Genomic DNA, 23,452 nt, shown 5'->3' with positions numbered 1-23,452 from the left:
CGTTCACTTGTTATCCAGACATGAGTTCTGAGAACTTTAGAGAAAACACCAGATGTTCTTTTTTCAGTTTGGACGTGATGATGGTGGTGTTCTGCTGTTTTATGTAAATCTCTGTTGTACAGATGAAACGTATGAAAGTGCCGTGAAGAGTCTGAGAGGAAAACTCTATCCTGACAGAGGTGAAGGAGCGTCTGATCCAGGTGAGTCACATGACATGATTCTAGTTAAAGGGTGCGTGTGAAATGCCTCGTTCACTCTTTGAAATGTGCACACACACTCTGGGACATTTACAACAACAAACTACAGTGTTTCAGAAGGATTTTGTGGCGCTGGATAACTTTAAAGCTAATTGACATTTGTAATGTCATCATATAGTTTTTTTGTATTGCAACTTCAGACGTGTTTTGCTTCTACTTACTACACATTCTGTATTTTTATTCAAGATTCAAAGAATTATTGGCATGATTAAACACATTTATACTTTGATTTTATTTTGATCTTAATCTGTATTTGTGCAGAATGTTGTATCTATATATACATCTCAATGTAAAGAGAAAAAGTGTTGATGACAGTTCTCAGTGAGGGTGACAGGATCCTGTCATAGTGTCAGTAAGTGTGTGTTGTGTCAGTGTTGTTTTGTGGGTTAGGGTTTAGATTAAAGATTAAAGTCAGTGCTACAGATGCTGAGCGTCATTAGGTTAGTGTTAGGGTTAGACACATTAGGGATATATGCCATGTTGAGGTAAAAGTCTCTTGAGTCCCAGCGTTGTGTTTTGATCAGGTGTAGCGCATTATAAAGCATGATGTTCTTCTTGTTCAGACTGCATTCTGGTGTGGGAGAAGAAAGCGACACCAGAAGAGGAGGAAAGAGCTCGACGTCACCAGCTGCCTCCAACCTTTCTGTGTGGAGTGAGCAGCGATTCTGACCCCGAGGCCGAGAGACACGACGACTTCATGACTGAGATCAATAAACTCAAACACATTCAGGTCACGTTCATTCACCTGTCAATCATCTTTCTTCTGTCAGTCAGACCTACTCTTCATGTGGATGTGTGTGGTTTCTCTACAGGTCAAAGAAAACTCTGCTGACCTTAGATCAGTGAAGATTTTGAGAGACCAGACTGATGCCGGACGTCCCATCGACCTCTCCAGCAAGAGCGGCGCTGAACCCATCACAAGTGAGCGTGCTGTGGAATGAACCCATCTGTGTTTAGTGGATTCAGTAGAACTTGCGTGTGATATTTCTCTTCTGTCACTCAACAGCGACCCCATTCAGCTTTGGAACTACTGCCGGGTTTTCATTTTCTGACTTGGCAAAGAGTTCAGGCGAATTTTCTTTTGGTAAAAAAGGTGAGACTAAAGCTGCAGTAACAGATCACAACCACAAGAAATCCTTCATGCAAATCCACCACTGACATCAGTAAAGCTTTATTCACAAATCATTCAAAGAATCGAAGCACCCAAAGAACAGCCCAACATTGATATAAAGTGAAACGAGAAGAATCATGAAGCGATGGATCGCTGGCTCTGTGTGAATCACTGCGTCTGACTCTACACATGCCTGATGACAATACTACCATTAAATAATACACACTACTCATGCTTACTGAACATTTCCAACAACACGCTTCTGGGTCATTTCTGGAAACACTTATTCTGAAAAGACATGAAGAGATCCTCACTGAATCTCCCAACCAGTGAAGAAGAGAACGCTGTTTATATTAGTAGATGATATCTGAAAGATGCTGATCATAACACACATTTGATTCATTCTGCAGAGTCAGATTTTTCCTGGGCAAATGCTGGAGCGGCAGTGTTTGAGAAAGTTGGAGGAACTCCCCGAGATGACCGGGAGGAAGAGAACAGCGATGAAGAGGCACCTAAAAATGATGACATCCACTTTGAGCCCATAGTTTCTTTACCAGAGGTATTTCACACAGCACGCTTACACTCTTCTGTTCTGAACAGTGTTGGGTAAGTTACTGTGAAAAAGTAATTAATTACTAGTTACTCATTACATATTCAATAGTGTAATTAGATTACTGTCCAAATTACTCTGTCCAAAAAGTATTTAGTTACTCATTACTAATTACTTTCTATATTCTACATCAACCTTGATAAGTTAAGTGATTCAAGGATAGACATGAAACGGCTTATTTAATTCATTCAAATAAATAATATTATTAACTGACCAAAGTATTACAAATGTGAGAATTATACATTAAAGCACAGATTTTAAAGTAAGACTTTGAATTCTGATGTCAATTACACTTGCACACGCATATATTTCGCAAAATATTTAGTTTAATTACATCAGAAGTAACTGTAATTAAATTACAGAAAACATACGAGTAATCCCTTACTTTACTTTTTCAAGGGAAAAGTAATTAAATTACAGTAACTAATTACTTAGTAACAAGTTACACCCAACACTGCTTCTGAAGCACATCAGCATTTCTTCATCACTTTATAATTACAGCATGAGGTCAGAGAGCAGGTAGAAGGACTAAACCTCAGCTGACGAGTGAATGAATGAGCACACGTCACTGGAACTGACTTCACACATATGACATATGAATATCAACATAGTTTGTCTGTAAATATATTTTGTCACCCAGATAGAAGCTGTGAGCTGCATGAGACCCAAAGAAATTAAGTCCTATATTGTCATTTACCTCTTAAGAACATACTGTAGGTGTTTGAGGATTTAGCAGTGATAAATCAGGGTTGAACAGAATTCCATTACAGAGATGTTTCATTCTTTTAAATCTGACAACAGCAGGAGAAAAGATGAAATGAGTATTGATGTAAATACTGTTCTGTGTGCAAGAGTTCATAGAGTTCAACACAATGACGTTATTCATATGAGACTGAGTGTGTGACGTCACTCGAGAGACTTTAGCCATCACTGTACATTCAGCTGACTGGACATTACTACACACTCACTAACCTCATGAGGAAGTTATTACACACCAAATATTGATTTGAAATCTTTTACAGCTCATTTGTAATGAATTCGGTCCTTCTGTGAGGAAAACTTTTAAGATCAACCGTGAATCTAAGATATTGTCATGTGTATAAAGACCTTACATGATCAAGCCTTATGTTTTTATTCCCTAAGAATGAGATTTTTTATCTACATGCACCGCGGGTCTTCTTAGCCAAGGCAAGTTTATTTATATAGCACATTTCATACACAAGGGCAATGTGATTTACATAAAATGATTGACAGAAAGAAATAAAATGTATCTTTAAAATGCAAATTATTTAAGATCACAAAAACTTTAGATTTTTAAGAAACCGTAAAACAGCAATAAAATTGATTAAAAAATGTTAAAAGAATAAGAGCAAAATAAAAATAAATGATAAATAGAAGTGCAGTTGATGTAAACCAGCACAGTCCTCAGGTTGTGAATATACAGCTAAACAAGTGTGTTTTTTATCTGGATTTAAAAGTAGCTACTGTTGGTGAACGTCTGATGTCTTCTGGCAGAAACACTTTTCACTACATTCAGTGTAGAACTTGCCGTTAGCTGCTGCAGACCATACCGGACCGCTCTTTAGGAGGATGTTTCCTGAAAGTGAGATAGCCAAACAGTATGGCTGTGCCAGAACCAAGACAGCATCCATAGTAAAAGTCCTGGCCAGGAGTGATGATGATGAGTGGTCTTCATACAGCCTTGCTACTGTTTGATGCACAGATATGGAGGACATAAAAATGTATCCTATTGTTGTAAGGATTTTTTGATCCCAGTCTTGGGAGGGCAGTTGTAATGTTGCTCAAGATTTGTGAATCAAAAGAGTCTGCTGGGAAAGCAATATTTGAATTACTTGATGGTGCACTGAAGAAGAGAGACATACCATGGTCAAATTGTGTCAGCTTTGCAGCTGACAATGCTCCAGTCATGCAAGGTTTGGGGAAAGGTTAAGAAGCATTTTTAAAGGCAGAGTATCCACACATCCACCTAGTTGGTTGTGCCTGCCACCTGATACATCTAGGGCGTTTTGGTAACTGTGTGTGAATACCGAATACTTTCTTGTCACAATTTCTTACTATCTGGACAAAAGCAGCAAGAGAAAGTCATGTCTACGTGACATACAGATCATGTGCGATGCAGAGGTGAGAAAGATCCTCAAGCTGTCCTCCACAAGATGGCTGTCTTTTGGTCAGTGTGTGGCCCTTCTACAGCAACAGTGGGATCCTCTTACTGTTTTCTTTAAAAAAAGAAGTGTATGCAGGAAAGATTAAGAAGGCCGAGCCCACCAAGTCACCAAAGCCTCTGTCTGGTCTCAGACATCAGTCTAAAGCTTCACCTTCTACCAGCACATCAGACTTAAAGCTGGTACAACCAAAGCTGCTACCATCTGCTCAAGCTGATGATTCTACCCAGAAGCCTGAAGTGATCCCACTTACCATTCTACCAGAAGATAAAGCTCCTGCTGCAGGGTTCGACTTAAACAGATTCTTCTTCATTCAAAATAAAATTGGAATGGCAGCTGCTGAAGAAAAAATGAAACCTGAAAGAACCAAGAAAGAAGAGAAAATGGATCTGAAAAAACCAGAGAAGATAGTCCAGTTTCTTACTGACCCGATATGAGGATGTATTCACTCTTTATGAAGAGAGCTATACATATTTTTGACACTTTCCACCAAACACTCCAAAAAGATGAGCCATGCATACATATCTTACTTCCAAGTTTGGAGCTGCAACTGGATAAGTTCATTACTCTAATTCTGTAAGCCTGAGCATGTGATGACTTTGATGAGTGAAATTAGTAAAGGTATAAAGACAATCATCACATGGGACAATCAGCTACCTGATGAGGAACTGTAAATTGGCCATGACACTCAAACCTTTATTAAAAGCAAAGGTAAGCTCAAGCTAAAGCCATTCTTCAGAGATGTTAGGAAGTTCTTTTCATCGGCAGCAGAATACATGGTTTCAAAATGTCCATTTGGGGATGAACTGCTAAGGCATGCGGTTGTGGCAGACATATCAAAAAGACCATCTGTGAAATTCTCTTCTCTCAGATTCTGTATCTGCCGATTTCCTTCTATTCTGCTTGATGAAATCACTGTTGATCAAGTGGAAGATGAGTTCCGGATGTATCAAACCACCAGCTTTGATGATAGCATTGTCAGCAAGTGTATTGATGAGGCCTGACGAGACACTGGTCTGTTGAAAAGGGGAGGCATGGAGGTCTTCTCTAATCTCTCAGTAGTAATGCTTGGGATATTGGTTGTGTTCAATAGCAATGCTGATTGTGAAAGGGTTTTCAGTCTTGTAACAAAAAAACAAGACAGAACAGAGCCACCCTGAGCACTGAAAAGATAAGTGCATTGGTGGCAGCAAAGGTGAGCATGGCTGGAATGGGGACTAACTGCCACATGGAATACTTTACTGATGCTCTGCTCAGAAAGGCCAAATCAGCAACCTATGAAACAAAGCAGTCAGGAGCAAGTGCTACTGCAAGTAAATGTGATTGATGCAAATCAAGGGTATCTCACTGAAGATTATTTACACACACAATATACACAAATGTTTTCTCAATTTAAATACATGTGTTCAATAAGAAATGTTATTTTCAAAAATGTGACTGCAATGCTTTTTTCACAAGCAAAATATGTTATATTTTAAAAACCTTTGTTCTGTCTCTTCGACTGATATATTACAAGGTTGGCAGGTGTGATGTTGTGTCAGATGCTGAGAGAGCTGATGGGTGCATTTCCAACCTCACCGCTAGATGCCGTTAGATTTTTCACAGACTGGTCCTTTAATTACAAATGTTTTTTATTAATTAGTTCAAATTTGAATGGATTGGCAGCACTACTTTTAAGGCAAGACTGAAAGTTGGGACTCAAGCACTACAGCATCGGCACCAAAGTAAAACAGTCTGTAGGTGGCACATGAGCTATGTTTCTATCCAAAGTTGCTTTAGTTAAGTGATGTTCAAAACTGGAATAAAGCATAAAAATGTGTGGTTGAGGGCATACATTTTTTGATGTGCATTTTCTGAATTTATGGGCATCTTTGTGTTTCCATCCTTAGTTTGTTTTATACAAATGTAGTCAAATGTAAAGATCAATATTTAAGTCATGTGTTTGTAATGAACATGAGTCTGTTACATGTGCATGTATGTTGTCTTTATATCGTGCACTCCTTCACCATGATAATACCCATAACTTGTTAAAAATGTGCTACCTTCACTTTCCTTTCCATGGCAAGCATTTAAGAAGCAGGCAGAATATTTGTAAGCGGCGTTCCGACTGTGATAGAGCTGAAGCGATGTTCACACCATTTCTTTTGTCTCGTCCAGGTGGAGGTGAAGTCTGGTGAAGAGGACGAGGAGATTCTGTTTAAAGGGAGAACCAAACTTTTCCGCTGGGACCGCGATGTGGGTCAGTGGAAAGAACGTGGAGTTGGAGACCTCAAGATCCTCTTCCATCCTGTAAAGAAGTGCTACCGTGTTCTTATGAGACGAGAACAGGTGCTCAGAGTGTGCGCCAACCACGTCATCACCCAGAGCATTGAGCTGAAGCCCATGAACACCTCAGCCAGCGCGCTGGTGTGGACGGCCACAGACTACGCAGGTAAGACTGAGAACGCGCTTCAACTCTTCATGGCTCTTGATGGCCAAGTGATGTCATTCATGTCTTTATATTCTTCACAAACAGAGGGAGATGGTAAAGTGGAACAGCTCGCAGCCAAGTTCAAGACTGCAGAGCTGGCCGAGACCTTCAGACGGGCGTTTGCAGACTGCCAGAGTCGCATGTCGCAGGCGGACTCGTCTCAGATGTCCCTAGCCGAGGGTCTTTCGAGAGAGACCAACCCTGTGGTGTTCTTCAGCATCACCGTAGATGACGAGCCAATCGGACGGATCACAATGGAGCTTTTCGCTCACATGGTTCCTAAAACCTCAGAAAACTTCCGAGCTCTGTGCACCGGAGAAAAAGGCTTCGGTTACCACGGCTCAGTTTTCCACAGGATTGTTCCTAACTTCATGTGTCAGGTAACAACAATAGCGTCACTTTTGAATGTTTCTACATATTGATGAAAAGTGTGTAATCGACATCATCTGCTTTCTTAGGGGGGAGATATCACCAGCTTGGACGGAACGGGAGGCAAATCCATCTATGGACTTAAGTTTGAAGATGAGAACTTTGATGTGAAGCACACGGGTCCGGGCCTGCTGTCTATGGCCAATCGTGGAAGAGATACCAACACCTCTCAGTTCTTCATCACTCTGAAAAAAGCAGAGCACTTGGACTTCAAGCACGTGGCCTTTGGCTTTGTCAAAGATGGTATGGATGTGGTGAAAAACATGGGAGAACTGGGCACAAAGGATGGCAAACCCATGAAAAAGATAACTATTATCCAATGTGGACAATTGTGAGCTTTTCTACGTCCCAGTTTGGTATATTGCCCTCTGACACACAGTCTAAACATGCGTGGGAACTTTGCTTTTATTTTCTTGTTTCGACGTTCATGTGTCAATAAAGTTGTGTGCTAATATTGTTTCATTTGACATTTGTGTGATGAACATTTGTTTCATTGACATTCTTGATATCTGTACAGAGGTCCTCTGTTTAGTCTCTCATCACACTTTTACTCTGTTCATGTATTTAAGTCGCTTGATGCGATCCTGTGGAGATTCTCCTAATATCACAGATATTCAGCATTGCCAGTTCTAGGTTTCCCTTATCAAGAAACTTCTAAAGATATTTAAGAGTTTTTATGTAATATCTTGTCATATATATTTGAAAATGTGCATTTCACCATTTATACAAAGTGTGCAGTGATTTTTAAAGATCTCCTTTCCAAAATGTAGATTAAACTTAATAAGTTTAAATTCTGTGAGCCTTAAATGCTTCCGTTGATTTGATTATTAAAGCAAAATAAATTGATTGACTACTGATGGTGTTAGTGCCGGTAATTCACTTATTACATCTCAGTAATGCGTCATTGTGTAAGCCATATCACAGGTGAAGAAAGCAGCACGAAAGCAAACGTGATTCTATTTGCTAAACAAGGCGTTCTTGAGAAACTTGTATAACAGTGCTAAACGTAACTTGTGTTTTGCAAGGTTTCATTCAATTATTAAAAAATATTTGCCAGCACTTGAGAGTCGACAAAACTCAGAACATCGCCTCCTGCTGTCTGATACTGAGGATGATACTTTGTTTCATACACTTTAAAAAACAAACACCGTCCATTAAGGGTTTCAAACTATGATTTGTGCGACGAAGTACATGGCTTCTGCAGTGAATGAACCAAAAAGTGGTCGACACGCATTCCCGTATATTCTAGATTTAACACAAAACATGCTCTAGGCCTGAAAGGTTTACATCTGTTTGTTCAGCCGGTTGTGCGACTCAGTTGTCACAGATTTCCCAGAGTGCCGAGGAAAGTTTAAGGCAACAATGAGCACACAAAGCTTTACAAGCTTTTATCTTGTGCTGCATTGGTGCCGCTGTTGCCACTTTCACTGCTTGGTCCTGAGAAAGAACTCTTTTCTTAGCCAAAGAAAAAAAAAAAGGTTTCACCGTATTTTCTCTAAATATATTGAAAGAGGCGACCTGTGAAGATGAGTGCTGGGGACCGTTTCAGAAAGCAGGTTTTAGTGAAAACTGAGTATATAAACCCTGAAGTGAGGGAAACTCTGGGTTTTCCGTTTCAAAATGCGAGGTATGTCAAACCAGAGAAAGCGGGGTAACTCAAGCCTGTTCCTAAAGGAGAGGTCACTTATACTCGGAGTCAGTAACCATAGGAACCTACTCTGTGAACCTATCTGGTCAGGAGCAGCTTTTCTTTGGTAAACCCAGAGTTTCTTTCTATCTCCTCCTCTTTTAAAGCGCGAGTGGTGTTCCTCATTCATTCATTAATAGAGTGATTCGTGGCACAAGTTTGGATCACACAGAGAGCATCTCAGTGACTCATATGTCATATGTGCTTTTATAGAAGATCATGTATGTGAAGAGGCTGCATTCATTCATTGGGATGTACTTTGAATTCAGGAGAGCAATTTAGGACCTGAGTGAAATTTGGTCATAATTGTAAAATGATGTTGGTTGGTTGACTGTAACCAGTTGGTTGGTTGACTGTAACCAGTTGGTTGAACCTCCTTATTGAAACAAAAACAACACACTCACTGTATAAAGGGCAGAATTTAAAGCGTAGATTTCCCTCTCAGCCAAAAAGAGATTAAGATGCTTCTTGCTAAGAGCTTTCCAAACTTCAGAGGTCACGAGGAACCTTCAAATAAATCTTGTGATTATGTTGTAATCCAGGTGAACTTGTCATATTTTTGAGGAAACAGGTTATGGAATGAATTAATTGGGCGTTTCATTTAGTAATGGAGATGGCAGCAGACGTCAGGAATGCCCACTCATGGGGGCGCTGGGGGACAGAGGAAGAGGTGAGATCTGATCGCTCTCACTGCAGGGCTTTGATGTCATACAACGATCCATCTGCGCAGTCCATCACACCTGTTGTCCGGTTGTTGTTATTTGGGACAGAAGTTAATGCAAGCTGAGCTTCAGGCAATAAATACAAGTGTTCATTAAAAGGGTGTACATGTATGTTGTTATATTTACAATTCTCAATGTGCATAGTGTCCCTAATTAACATACATAAAAGTTAGGCATGTGCCTAATGCACCTTAAATTTACTGTAATCTTTACAGGTGAACTTAATTTGACCTTCTCTAATGGCCATGTCCACTGGTCAGTGTTTCAGTACTTATTGCATAGAAGGCTCAGAAGCCTTTGGAGGTGATGCATTTCAGTCTGGGCAGGTGTGTCTTGTGAATGATACTGGGACAAGCCAATACTTCCTGAATGACATCATCAATCCAGTCATTGTGCCTGTGCACGAGCAACACAGGCCTGTTTTCATCCTCATGGACGACAGCGTCCCAGCTCATCAGAGAACGGCTGCTGGAGGCTGGGGTTCCTCAAATGGAGAGGCCTGCACTTTCTGCAGAGGGCATCAGCTGTGTGGGCAGCCCTTCAAGAAGAGCAGAAAGTCAACAAGAAGTCCACTTGAGCAGCATAAGAGTGAAGTATTATAAAATAGAAGCTTTGTCATTGGATTTTCCAGCAGAACCCAGTAAAATAAAATTGAATCTACAAAAAACTGTCAGCAGCATATACATTTTTATAGAGAATCTTAAAGATAAGAAAATATATTGTATTAAACCTTTTGTACCTGTATAATCATCATAATAAACATCTATAGCTTTCCTGTGTCTCAGTGGTTGGAGCACGACGCTAGCAACACCAAGGTCATGGGTTTGATCCCAGGGATTTCACACACTGAGAAACAAAAGTATAATGTAATGTGAGTGACTTTTGATAACATTGTCTGCCAGGTGCGTAAATGTAAATGTATTTAAAAATTCTCTGTCAACATCCAGAAACCTCATCCCTTCAATTATCTGATTGGGCGTTCGCAAGGATTCTTGGGTAGGTAACTTTTGTTGAGCGTTCACCGAAAACCGTTTCGAGGACACAAAGGCGGGGCTCGCAAGCTACCTCCACTGGGCATCCGCACTTCAATACCGCAATTTTTTGGTCACGCTGACAACAGTTCATTTTTTTTATTATTATTGTAAGGTTACGTTTCGGGTTGGGTTTAGGCGTTAGCTGATGCAATTTATTGTAATTTTATGGCGAGATTTTGCATCACTTACGGACGTAGCTGTGTCACTTCTAACCACAACGTGCAAATAGGACAAACTATGGACCCCCGTAGACATGTCGAGCACGCGCATTTAATGACACGAGGCCGCGAGTTTGAGACGGGGCCCGCTTGACAGTTTAAGGGGTTCTGTCCATTCATTAAAATGACGTCACCAGCTTGGGTTTTCACAATCCCTCATGATAATGAATTAATTTAACCTCTAATTATCGTAATTCCAAGTAACTGCGGGAGAGAAAGCGTTCTTCTTATCCTTATTTGTCAAATGTCAACGTTATTATTAGTGGTGGGCATAGATTAATTTTTTTTAATCTAGATTAATCTAGATTAATTCCAAAAATAATCTAGATTAATCTAGATTCAAATGGCTCATTTGAATTCTGCCGAAGGCATTCAGAATATGTGTGCTACCCAAATAATGACTAAAAGTAAGTCTTTGAGAATGGGTTTCTCAAGCCAGGTGGCGCATTAGACCAGGGGCTCATCTCCTGTTTCCAAAATGCATCACAAACTGCTTGAGAAAGCTGTTCTACTATGATAATTGGTGATGAAAATTAAATTATGTTCAATAAGATGAACTTGTGTTTACTTCCGCATTAGCTAAGGGATTCTTTGCGTTTAGGTGGTACTTGAGACTGGAAGAGCTCCTACAGTACATTTACATTTAGTCATTTAGCAGACGCTTTTATCCAAAGCGATTTACAAAGAGTGAGGGAGCAACAAGCGATATGTCATACAGGAGCCATTATACATTAGATCTCAATACAAAGTTACTGGTTTCAACTAAAGCTAGACCACTACCTGTTGAGAGAAAGTGTTTTTTTTAAACCAATTCCGCATTGCACAAGGTGAAACAACCTTAGTCTTGTCAATGTTTCTAATGGGAAGCTTCTTAAAAATAATATTCCCTGAAGCAAACCCGGCGGCTTCATAGCTGCATCCATGTTAGCACGTCACGTTTGATGCGGTAATTTCACAGTAACGTTATGTTGTGTTCAGACCAAACGCGAATGGCGCCTCAAGCGCGAGTGATTTATATGTTAATGCAAAGAGCCAATAGACCTACTTGCTGCGCGAATCGCGCGAATGAAGCCCTGGTCATGAGATGATGAGGCGGCTTCTGCTTCCGCGAATGACGCGAATCACGCGAGTTGAAAAATCTCGTTCTCGCCCCGTACAGTGCAGTTAAGCTGGTATACATCTGCGCTAAAATATCAAGGTGAAAGTCATCATAGCTTGCGTAGTATAGACCCAACTGCCAACCCAACTTTGAGAATAGATTAACGGCGACATTTTTTTTAACGCGCGATAATAGTCTCACAACGCCGTTAACGGCCCACCACTAGTTATTATTGTGTTTTTCTACAGAAAACCCGCAGTTACCCGTTCACTTGTACGTGTTTATAGGACACGCCTGACCTTTCCAATATGGCGGCGCGGTTGACCCACAATTCAGCGCTGATTGCCACCGCATACGTGTTTTTCTATGATGATATACTTATTAAACACAGCAGTGCAGCATGTTGCACATAAATGGGTCTGTAAATTCGTGCATGTGAATAATCTATTTTCATATTTTGTACATCTAATTACCAATACATGTGCCATATTTATGCATCAGATTATTGTCGTATAAACGTTATACGAATTTATATATCACTACTAATCAAAACTAGCAACTTGCTATGAAATATTTTCCAGTTGCTGACAGCACTGTGGGATAGACCCCACCCCCCCTTCAGTGTGTCTGACCCGGACTCATCATCCTCCTCATCCTCATCCTTCCAGCGCGAGCGAACAATAGAGCGCACGCTGTCGGGCCTCGCGCTGCTCTCTCAGGATTATCAGCACAAATCAAACGATGAACAACAGCGTCGATCTCAAAACAAACGTATAACGCGACGGATTACATAGAACCGACTCATTTGTGTTGAATTATCTGAATAAAAGATGGCGAACGACTCGCCCGCGAAGAGTCTGGTGGATATAGACCTCGCCTCTCTGCGCGTGAGTGTCGAAGATCTTCATGAAATCTCAAACATATGCACTAATATCTCACATTAACACAATGGTACAACGTCACATAGTCCCACGGACGTGTTTATTTGTGTGTTTTGTTGTTATGTGAGCTGAAGCGTGTCTTTTAGAGATGTGGCCCTTTGTTTGAAGAAACCCTCAGCACCGGACCTCGAGGAACTCTCACGTTATCAGCTTGTGTTAAACGTTTGTGTTAAACGTTTGTGTAGGCGTTGCATTTTGAAAAAAGTCTTATTGTGATGTTGTTTGTGATTTCAGGACCCTGCTGGCATCTTTGAGCTGGTGGAGGTGGTCGGCAATGGCACGTATGGACAAGTATATAAGGTGGGTCTGGCGTTTATATTGTGTATTATTATACATGTAAAGAAAGCGTCGATGTATTGTTTTACATAAATATGATGTAAATGTACAGAAATGAACGAGCACCGAGTCGCTGATGGGTGTGATCTGTTGCGCATGCGCAGACGTAGTCAATGCGACAAACATGACATTGATTATAAACTGCCTTTAAAGAGCATCACACAGACACACATCTCGTGTTATATCGTGTGTGTGTGTAGTGTACAGTAATGACAACTGTAATGACTTGTTTTATATTATAGCACACTGCTAATGTTTCTTCAGAACTGTAGATGCTTTAGATTGTATGCACATTCTACACATGTATGATCTGTTATGTGTGCTGAAGTTGTCACCAAATACCACAGTGAAGACATTTCACACACATTTGACTCAGAAGTGAAGTAATAGTACACACTCTTGGGGATTGTGTTTGGGATTATTTCACAAACCAGGGCTCCGGACAAACTTTTTACTAGGAGCCCTGTTGCCCCTGACTGAATTTTTTTAGGATCATTTTTCTTTGATAATGAAAAGACTTAACTCACAGAAATGACAAGGAGCAGTTTTATTTTTAATTTCTGGTGGTGTTTACACTAGCGTTTGGAAAAAAACTATCCTCCGTTATACTGCCGTTTCCACATGTGTTTTTAGAAAAATTCTGCGTTTACACTAAACGACCTAAACTGCATGTGACATGACTATTCAGACACGCTGCGCATTCGCACACAAAAGCAAGCGGTTGTATGGCCGTACATAAGTTTGTTGTTGGTGAAAGTTGGTTACAGTCCAACCAGTACAAAATGAACATGATGGCGAGGAAAAGCAAATACATCTTCGTGTGGATAACGTTAGATGATGTAATCCATGTTATTAGGCTGGTTTGATTTCATGTGGTACCGGCAGACTGATCGACGGATGACATGGTGAGCTATTTTAAAACATACGGCTCTGGATTCTCTCTCATGTTGCTGTATTGTCACTGTGTGTCGACCCGTGGACGCAGCGCAGCTTGAAGTTAAACATAAGTGTTGTTTACACGGTCGCTGCGAGGCGGGTCATTGTCGCCTTCAGGTAGTGTAATGACTCTGATGACAGAGGCTTAGCGAATCAGTGGAGCTAACGCAACGATACTGACGACCCAATCAGTGAGGGGAATGTGTGTAACCATGCCTGCGTACACTGGAGGGGGAGTCGTGGCCTAATGGTTAGAGAGTTGGACTCGTAACCAGAAGGTTGCCAGTTTGATTCTCAGAGTTAGCAGGTAGCGACTGACGTACCCTTGATCAAGGCACTTTACCCCTACTTGCTTCCCGCCCGCTGCAGTGATAGCTGCCCACTGCTCCGTGTGTACACGTGTTCACTACTCACTGGATGAGTTAGATGCAGAGGTCACATTTCGGGTATGGGTCGCAACATATCTCACAAATAGATCACCTTCACAATTGCCTCCATTTATACAAACACGCGCGACCCTGGAGTTCACAAACTAAAAGGGTCAGCAGCGTTTCCTAAATTCTCCTTAAGTTTTCAGGGGTCAAAAATGCCAGGCCAGTGTAAGGGCCAGGTGTACTGTGAAAACACATTAATATAAACGCCGCCTCCGAGGGATATGAAATTAATCAACAGGGTCAAAATGTGATGCTCATAGGAAGAGGCATTCCTTCATAATTGTCAAAAAGGTGAAATATCATTCATTTCAATGGCTTTCTTATAGAGTCACCAGATCACAATGCATGTAGCTTTGCTTAAGGAACGATAATTGTGTGCAGGATAAAGGTGTGTAGTGTGCATGTGTGTATGTTTATGGATATCATTTCCCTCTGTATCATAAGAGTGTGAATGCACTGTATAGTTTTGTGTGTCTTGCGTGATCAAGACTGTGCATGTGTGTGTAATGAAATGTGTTTCACAGGAAGACAGTGTTAAAAAATATAATGTACTACACATTACACGTTGCTGCATATTTACACATCTATAAATATAGCACATGTCTGGCTGCTTTTATGATGCTGTGTTGATATATGTATATATACAACACACCTTTATTAAATAAAACCAGTTTAATTGCATGTAAACCCAAATTGCTACTCAGCCAGTCACATGGCAGCAACCCAATGCATTTAGGCATTTAGACATGGTAAACATGACTTCCTTGAGTTCAAACCAAACATCAAAATTGAGAAGAAATGGGATATATCATGTGAGGCGCGTCTACCAAAGAAACATACTTTAAATGGCACGGCCTTCTAAAATATTATTGCAGTCAATGTCAATGTCCTACTGACCACAATGTATTCATGAATATGAATCAATGTATCCATTTAAAATGGTCCTAAATTTTGAATTTAATTTTAATTCTTCAAAACAAAAAAGAGGCTATTTTGAAAAATATGCATTAAATTAACCAAAAAGACCTATATCTCTGCAATCGAATGTCATAGAGACAAAGAAGTTGCTTCGTTCTACTCATGGAAAAGTGTATTATAATATGAAGGTGACACGCTATGCCCATAGCAACTAAACAGATTAGTTTAACAATCATTTACACAGACCTATATCTCTGCAGTTGAATATTGTAGAGACACAGGGGTTCGGTTAATTTCACTTGTGACTTAATGTAATATCAATTGGCAGGTGCCATACCACAGCCATAGCAACTAAACTGTTAACTTAGCAACCATGAAGCTAGACCTCCATCTCTGCAATAGAGCATCGCAGAAACACTGGAGTTGTTTCGCATGACTTGTGGTTTGATGTGTTTACATTTTACATTTACATTTAGTCATTTGGCAGACGCTTTTATCCAAAGCGACTTACAGTGCACTTATTACAGGGACAAGTTCCAGATTTACCAGTTCAGTGGTTTAACACACTAGACCACCGTCTCCATGTTATTAATTGGCAGGTGCCATTCCACGCCCATAGCAACCAAACAGATTAGCTTAGCAACCTTTTAGCAAGATCTATATCTCTGCAACTGTATTAAACGTTTCTGACATTTTACTTGGTGCGCTAGAGTGTCGTCCGTCCTTGATCTGTTATGGTGCGATTCTTGAAACTGGTCGGCGATGGCAGACGTACCTTAGATGCCTTAAATCGCTCGAATCCGCTAAATGCTGCTCGCAGCTTTAATTATTATTATTATTTAATCTTGCTTGTATGATGCACAATTCACATTACAGCAGAGGTGTACAACTGAACTCAGACTTTTAAAATCAATTTTTAATGGATATCGTCGAATTATCATTATCGTTAAAATTGCCAAAATATCTAGATATTATTTTTGTTGCCCACCCCTAGCGTGGCATAACAGATATGATAAATTGAGACTGTGTCAAACATGAGTTCTGTGCGGGGTCCTTTAATAAATGAATGAGAACTAAGTGAAGTGCAAACTCTGCAGTGCAAAGCTGGCTTATCATGGATCAACAACTACGATGCACAATCATTTGAGAGCGAAGCACCCAGCAGATCCATCCACAGGTCGGCTATCAGTTGCTAGTTTTATGGTCAGACCAACCAATTTGGATGCCAGGTGGGCGGAGCAAATAACAGCTTTAATTACTAAGATGATAGCTAATGATATGCTTCCGATCGGCTTTGTCGAAGGAGAGGGATTTAACAATCTTATGGAGTTTGTTCAGCCCGAGTTTACTGTTAGTCTAGAAAAACGATCACTGCCAGACTAGAGAAACTTTTCATGACAATAGAAACTGAAGCATTTTGAGCTGTTTATTTATGGAATGGTTCCGAACTGTTAATAAATGCCGTCATTTGATTATATGTTTTAACGCGTGTTAAGTCTTGTCTAAACTCTTTGTGGCTTTATTATATTTTCTTTGATCAATCACACTGTTTTTTATTTGGTATAAATGTGCATGCTCATATTTTACGAGGAAATGTCCTAGCATTACGAGCGGTTGATGCTTTTGACGTACTGTTAATAAGTGCCGTCATTCAGTTGTTAATATATTAATGTTTCAGCGTGTTCTCTTAATGTATATCTTGATGTAAGATTGTCTATTCCATAATAAATAAAGCAGTGTGTCGTCATACTGATTTAAAGCGTAGATGGTCTCTCTCTCTCCTTTTATGTGTGTGTAATACTTTAAATGCTTGAATGTGGGGGAGGGGTGCAAATTTATTCCCTTTTTTTTTTTTTTTTTAATAGTTCTCATCGATATTCGAATATAATTTTTGCTTTAAATGCTCATCCCTAGGTCGGAGAGCCCCATCTATGGCGTAGACGTTGTGCTGCTGTGGTATGCCATTTCAGTTTAACACAGTGTGCAGAGCAACGTTTCTCTGCTTAAAATATTCCCTCACTTTTGAACACGGTCTGACTTTTTGGTATAACGCCTGATTGTCCGCATTTCCTGGAGATGAAGCTGACATCATTTCAAATGATTGAACGTAATCAGTGTGACGCATTCCCGGCAAATCTAGGTATTTCTTAGTTGACGTAATCGATTACGCGACGCGTCCTCGCAGCCCTATTGGGTTGGTTTGCTGATGCTTAAAAAACATTTAAAAATCTGTATAAGGGTAATTGAATTATACTTTAAAAAGCTATGTATTTGTGCATGTTTATTTTGTGTATACTGCACTGAATCATTTCAGTTCTCAGTGGGATAATTAATGATCACACATATAGGCTGATTTTTATTTTAGGATTAAATGTGTAATTCCTTTTCACCCATGTGGAGTTAGCACAGTTTTCAGGTTTTGGAAACCAGTTAGATCCTCTGTTAGTATTCAGCATACATACCTGACGTAGATGGAGATGAACTAGATTGGGCTAAGCAGTCAGTCACATGATGCACTTTTGACAAGTGTTTGACAGATTACTTGTTTCTACCCTTACAAGCAAATGTTTTGTTGCACTTGTGGTTATTAGCATTGTTACTGTCAGCATCAACCTAAGTGAAATCAGCGTATACGGAACATCTGAGTTTACGGTTTGTTTTGCATACTAATTCTAATAAATTTGTGAAAAACTATGTATCAGTGGAAAGTCTCTAGAATACATATTTCATCCATCCATCCATCCATCCATTTTCTACCGGTTATCCGGAGCCGGGTCGCGGGGGCAGCAGTCTAAGCAGGGATGCCCAGACTTCCCTCTCCCTAGACACTTCCTCCAGCTCTTCCGGGGGGACACCGAGTCGTTCCCAGGCCAGCCGGGAGACATTGTCCCTCCAGTGTGTCCTAGGTCTTCCCCGGGGTCTCCTCCCGGTGGGTCATGCCAGGAACACCTTCCCGGGAAGACGTACAGGGGGCATCCGGAAAAGATACCCGAGCCACCTCAGCTGACCCCTCTTGATGTGGAGGAGCAGCGGATCTACTCTGAGCTCCTCCCGAGTGACCAAGCTTCTCACCCTATCTCTAAGGGATCGCCCAGCCACCCTGCGGAGAAAGCTCATTTCGGCCGCCTGTATCCGGGATCTTGTCCTTTCGGTCATGACCCACAGCTCATGACCATAGGTGAGAGTAGGAACGTAGATTGACCTTCTTCATCACGTCAGACCGGTACAGCGACCGCTAGGGGTGGCCGATATGGACAAAAATTTATATCTAGATATTTTTGCCGATTTTAACGATAACGATAATTAGACGATATCCATTAAAAATGTGATTTTAAAAGTCTGAGTTAATTAATCACATCAATTTAATTTTTATTCTTCAAAACAAAAAAGAGGCTATTTTGAAAAATATGCATTAAATTAACCAAAAAGACCTATATCTCTGCAATCGAATGTCATAGAGACAAAGAAGTTGCTTCGTTCTACTCATGGAAAAGTGTATTATAATATGAAGGTGACACGCTATGCCCATAGCAACTAAACAGATTAGTTTAACAATCATTTACACAGACCTATATCTCTGCAGTTGAATATTGTAGAGACACAGGGGTTCGGTTAATTTCACTTGTGACTTAATGTAATATCAATTGGCAGGTGCCATACCACAGCCATAGCAACTAAACTGTTAACTTAGCAACCATGAAGCTAGACCTCCATCTCTGCAATAGAGCATCGCAGAAACACTGGAGTTGTTTCGCATGACTTGTGGTTTGATGTGTTTACATTTTACATTTACATTTAGTCATTTGGCAGACGCTTTTATCCAAAGCGACTTACAGTGCACTTATTACAGGGACAAGTTCCAGATTTACCAGTTCAGTGGTTTAACACACTAGACCACCGTCTCCATGTTATTAATTGGCAGGTGCCATTCCACGCCCATAGCAACCAAACAGATTAGCTTAGCAACCTTTTAGCAAGATCTATATCTCTGCAACTGTATTAAACGTTTCTGACATTTTACTTGGTGCGCTAGAGTGTCGTCCGTCCTTGATCTGTTATGGTGCGATTCTTGAAACTGGTCGGCGATGGCAGACGTACCTTAGATGCCTTAAATCGCTCGAACCCGCTAAATGCTGCTCGCAGCTTTAATTATTATTATTATTTAATCTTGCTTGTATGATGCACAATTCACATTACAGCAGAGGTGTACAACTGAACTCAGACTTTTAAAATCAATTTTTAATGGATATCGTCGAATTATCATTATCGTTAAAATTGCCAAAATATCTAGATATTATTTTTGTTGCCCACCCCTAGCGTGGCATAACGGATATGATAAATTGAGACTGTGTCAAACATGAGTTCTGTGCGGGGTCCTTTAATAAATGAATGAGAACTAAGTGAAGTGCAAACTCTGCAATGCAAAACTGGCTTATCATGGATCAACAACTACGATGCACAATCATTTGAGAGCGAAGCACCCAGCAGATCCATCCACAGGTCGGCTATCAGTTGCTAGTTTTATGGTCAGACCAACCAATTTGGATGCCAGGTGGGCGGAGCAAATAACAGCTTTAATTACTAAGATGATAGCTAATGATATGCTTCCGATCGGCTTTGTCGAAGGAGAGGGCTTTAACAATCTTATGGAGTTTGTTCAGCCCGAGTTTACTGTTAGTCTAGAAAAACGATCACTGCCAGACTGGAGAAACTTTTCATGACAATAGAAACTGAAGCATTTTGAGCTGTTTATTTATGGAATGGTTCCGAACTGTTAATAAATGCCGTCATTTGATTATATGTTTTAACGCGTGTTAAGTCTTGTCTAAACTCTTTGTGGCTTTATTATATTTTCTTTGATCAATCACACTGTTTTTTATTTGGTATAAATGTGCATGCTCATATTTTACGAGGAAATGTCCTAGCATTACGAGCGGTTGATGCTTTTGACGTACTGTTAATAAGTGCCGTCATTCAGTTGTTAATATATTAATGTTTCAGCGTGTTCTCTTAATGTATATCTTGATGTAAGATTGTCTATTCCATAATAAATAAAGCAGTGTGTCGTCACAGATTTAAAGCGTAGATGGTCTCTCTCTCTCCTTTTATGTGTGTGTAATACTTTAAATGCTTGAATGTGGGGGAGGGGTGCAAATTTATTCCCTTATTTTTTTTTTTTTTAATAGTTCTCATCGATATTCGAATATAATTTTTGCTTTAAATGCTCATCCCTAGGTCGGAGAGCCCCATCTATGGCGTAGACGTTGTGCTGCTGTGGTATGCCATTTCAGTTTAACACAGTGTGCAGAGCAACGTTTCTCTGCTTAAAATATTCCCTCACTTTTGAACACGGTCTGACTTTTTGGTATAACGCCTGATTGTCCGCATTTCCTGGAGATGAAGCTGACATCATTTCAAATGATTGAACGTAATCAGTGTGACGCATTCCCGGCAAATCTAGGTATTTCTTAGTTGACGTAATCGATTACGCGACGCGTCCTCGCAGCCCTATTGGGTTGGTTTGCTGATGCTTAAAAAACATTTAAAAATCTGTATAAGGGTAATTGAATTACACTTTAAAAAGCTATGTATTTGTGCATGTTTATTTTGTGTATACTGCACTGAATCATTTCAGTTCTCAGTGGGATAATTAATGATCACACATATAGGCTGATTTTTATTTTAGGATTAAATGTGTAATTCCTTTTCACCCATGTGGAGTTAGCACAGTTTTCAGGTTTTGGAAACCAGTTAGATCCTCTGTTAGTATTCAGCATACATACCTGACGTAGATGGAGATGAACTAGATTGGGCTAAGCAGTCAGTCACATGATGCACTTTTGACAAGTGTTTGACAGATTACTTGTTTCTACCCTTACAAGCAAATGTTTTGTTGCACTTGTGGTTATTAGCATTGTTACTGTCAGCATCAACCTAAGTGAAATCAGCGTATACGGAACATCTGAGTTTACGGTTTGTTTTGCATACTAATTCTAATAAATTTGTGAAAAACTATGTATCAGTGGAAAGTCTCTAGAATACATATTTCATCCATCCATCCATCCATCCATTTTCTACCGGTTATCCGGAGCCGGGTCGCGGGGGCAGCAGTCTAAGCAGGGATGCCCAGACTTCCCTCTCCCTAGACACTTCCTCCAGCTCTTCCGGGGGGACACCGAGTCGTTCCCAGGCCAGCCGGGAGACATTGTCCCTCCAGTGTGTCCTAGGTCTTCCCCGGGGTCTCCTCCCGGTGGGTCATGCCCGGAACACCTTCCCGGGAAGACGTACAGGGGCATCCGGAAAAGATACCCGAACCACCTCAGCTGACCCCTCTTGATGTGGAGGAGCAGCGGATCTACTCTGAGCTCCTCCCGAGTGACCGAGCTTCTCACCCTATCTCTAAGGGATCGCCCAGCCACCCTGCGGAGAAAGCTCATTTCGGCCGCCTGTATCCGGGATCTTGTCCTTTCGGTCATGACCCACAGCTCATGACCATAGGTGAGAGTAGGAACGTAGATTGACCTTCTTCATCACGTCAGACCGGTACAGCGACCGCTAGGGGTGGCCGATATGGACAAAAATTTATATCTAGATATTTTTGCCGATTTTAACGATAACGATAATTAGACGATATCCATTAAAAATGTGATTTTAAAAGTCTGAGTTAATTAATCACTGATGATAATAATGGGCACAATGTTGAATGAAAACATTGCTTATTTATTTTCTTTAACATGTAAGTATTCAAGTAAAAACAATTCAAAGACATACAAAATACTAATTGAACTAGTGTAAGAACATCGAACTCTGAGTAAACATTCAGTTGTACACCTCTGCTGTAATGTAAATTGTGGATCATACAAGCAAAATTAAATAATAATAATAATGAAAAAATAGCATCTGTAAACAAAGTACTCTGATCTGTAACATATTGCACACAACCATGTGTACTTACGGCCTTATTGCCTTACCACCTATGGCCTTATTGAACAGATACCTAACTTCAAGTAATGCCCAGTACAAAGATTGCACAAAAATAAAAATCTGTCCAAAAGGTGCACTTCCAAATCAGATTATCTTAAATAATATAATATACATTTGTTAACAAATGACATCACAGTAAACAAGGTCCACAATTTACAAACAAATAAAATAGTCACTATTATTAAAGCACACACTGGCATGGACAGATTCTGAAACTTTATAGAACATTATAGGCAAACTGCTCACTGTTGACATGTAGATTTACTTCAAATTATGAGCCAAGACAAAAACCGTCATGATAATACAGAATGTATTCGGGTCTTGTCTTTTAAATGAAAGAGCTTGTTGTGCAGTATTCAGTCGCCGCTTCTGTTTCTCCAGAAGTCGGCTTCACGCATAAGCTACACAAACACAAGAGCGCGAGGCAACATGACGTCATTGTGGAGTAGGCGGTCAGCTAAATAGTTAAGAAACTCCCCTTCCGCACTCGAAGTAGCATTCACGTGCGCCAGGCACGTTCTCGCATGAATAATTACGAAACATAATGAGATAATGAGAATTTGCACATCATTAACACAACAATCACGATATTATCGCAAACGGTATATATCGCCCACCCCTAGCGACCGCATTACTGCAGAAGCTGCACCGATCCGTCTGTCAATCTCCCGTTCCATCCTTCCCTCACTCGTGAACAAGACCCCCAGATACTTGAACTCCTCCACTTGAGGCAGGAACTCTCCACCCACCTGATGTGGGCAAGCCACCCTTTTCCGACGGAGAACTAGGGCTGCAACAAACGATTCTTTTGATAGTCGACTAATCTAACGATTATTAGATTGATTAATCGACCAATCGGCTATTATTTCAATGACTAATCAGTACGTTTTTAATGATTATTCCGCTTTTGCAACTAGTTAAACATTGAGTTATAGATAATTTACATAATGAATAAAATCAATTCAGCTTTTGAAACTTGCTTTAATGAACTTGAACCAACTGGTTACTCTCTTTAAGTTTGCTGATTCTGTCCAACTCGAATCACACAAATACTCTCTCTCTAGAAACTTTTAAATACAAATA

The 23,452-nt window shown here is 40.3% G+C and overlaps 2 protein-coding genes and 1 long non-coding RNA gene across 14 annotated transcripts in view; 2 read left to right on the top strand and 1 right to left on the bottom strand.

Moving 5' to 3' along the window:
• ranbp2 (RAN binding protein 2) overlaps positions 1 to 7,527 on the top strand; it is a 69,337-nt gene extending 61,810 nt beyond the window's left edge. For all 9 annotated transcript variants that reach the window (XM_056755091.1, XM_056755092.1, XM_056755093.1 and 6 more), the window contains 8 exons: positions 123 to 200; positions 821 to 987; positions 1,070 to 1,178; positions 1,264 to 1,350; positions 1,779 to 1,927; positions 6,319 to 6,592; positions 6,677 to 7,011; positions 7,090 to 7,527. In XM_056755091.1, coding sequence (XP_056611069.1) covers positions 123 to 200; positions 821 to 987; positions 1,070 to 1,178; positions 1,264 to 1,350; positions 1,779 to 1,927; positions 6,319 to 6,592; positions 6,677 to 7,011; positions 7,090 to 7,395 — 1,505 coding nt within the window. In that variant the 3' untranslated portion in view covers positions 7,396 to 7,527. The remainder of the gene's footprint in view (positions 1 to 122; positions 201 to 820; positions 988 to 1,069; positions 1,179 to 1,263; positions 1,351 to 1,778; positions 1,928 to 6,318; positions 6,593 to 6,676; positions 7,012 to 7,089) is intronic.
• A 1,613-nt stretch (positions 7,528 to 9,140) lies between these two features.
• Positions 9,141 to 12,436, bottom strand: LOC130427396 (uncharacterized). Its single transcript, XR_008907304.1, has 3 exons — positions 11,767 to 12,436; positions 10,209 to 10,315; positions 9,141 to 10,007 (listed from the first exon to the last, which is right to left on the bottom strand). It is a non-coding gene; the product is annotated as an uncharacterized LOC130427396 (long non-coding RNA).
• A 17-nt stretch (positions 12,437 to 12,453) lies between these two features.
• The window catches only part of map4k4 (mitogen-activated protein kinase kinase kinase kinase 4), a 58,070-nt gene continuing 47,071 nt past the window's right edge, over positions 12,454 to 23,452 (top strand). For all 4 annotated transcript variants that reach the window (XR_008907303.1, XM_056754847.1, XM_056754846.1 and 1 more), the window contains exons 1-2: positions 12,454 to 12,707; positions 12,996 to 13,061. Coding sequence is in view for 3 of the 4 variants with exons in the window: in XM_056754847.1 (XP_056610825.1) it covers positions 12,651 to 12,707; positions 12,996 to 13,061 (123 nt within the window). In the remaining variant the exon portion in view is untranslated. The remainder of the gene's footprint in view (positions 12,708 to 12,995; positions 13,062 to 23,452) is intronic.

The sequence above is a fragment of the Triplophysa dalaica genome, chromosome 8 (genome assembly GCF_015846415.1).
Source record: "Triplophysa dalaica isolate WHDGS20190420 chromosome 8, ASM1584641v1, whole genome shotgun sequence".
Taxonomy (NCBI): Eukaryota; Metazoa; Chordata; class Actinopteri; order Cypriniformes; family Nemacheilidae; genus Triplophysa; species Triplophysa dalaica.
The sequence above is the reverse complement of the archived record's forward strand: the minus strand, read 5'-3'. Positions and strand labels throughout refer to the sequence as shown.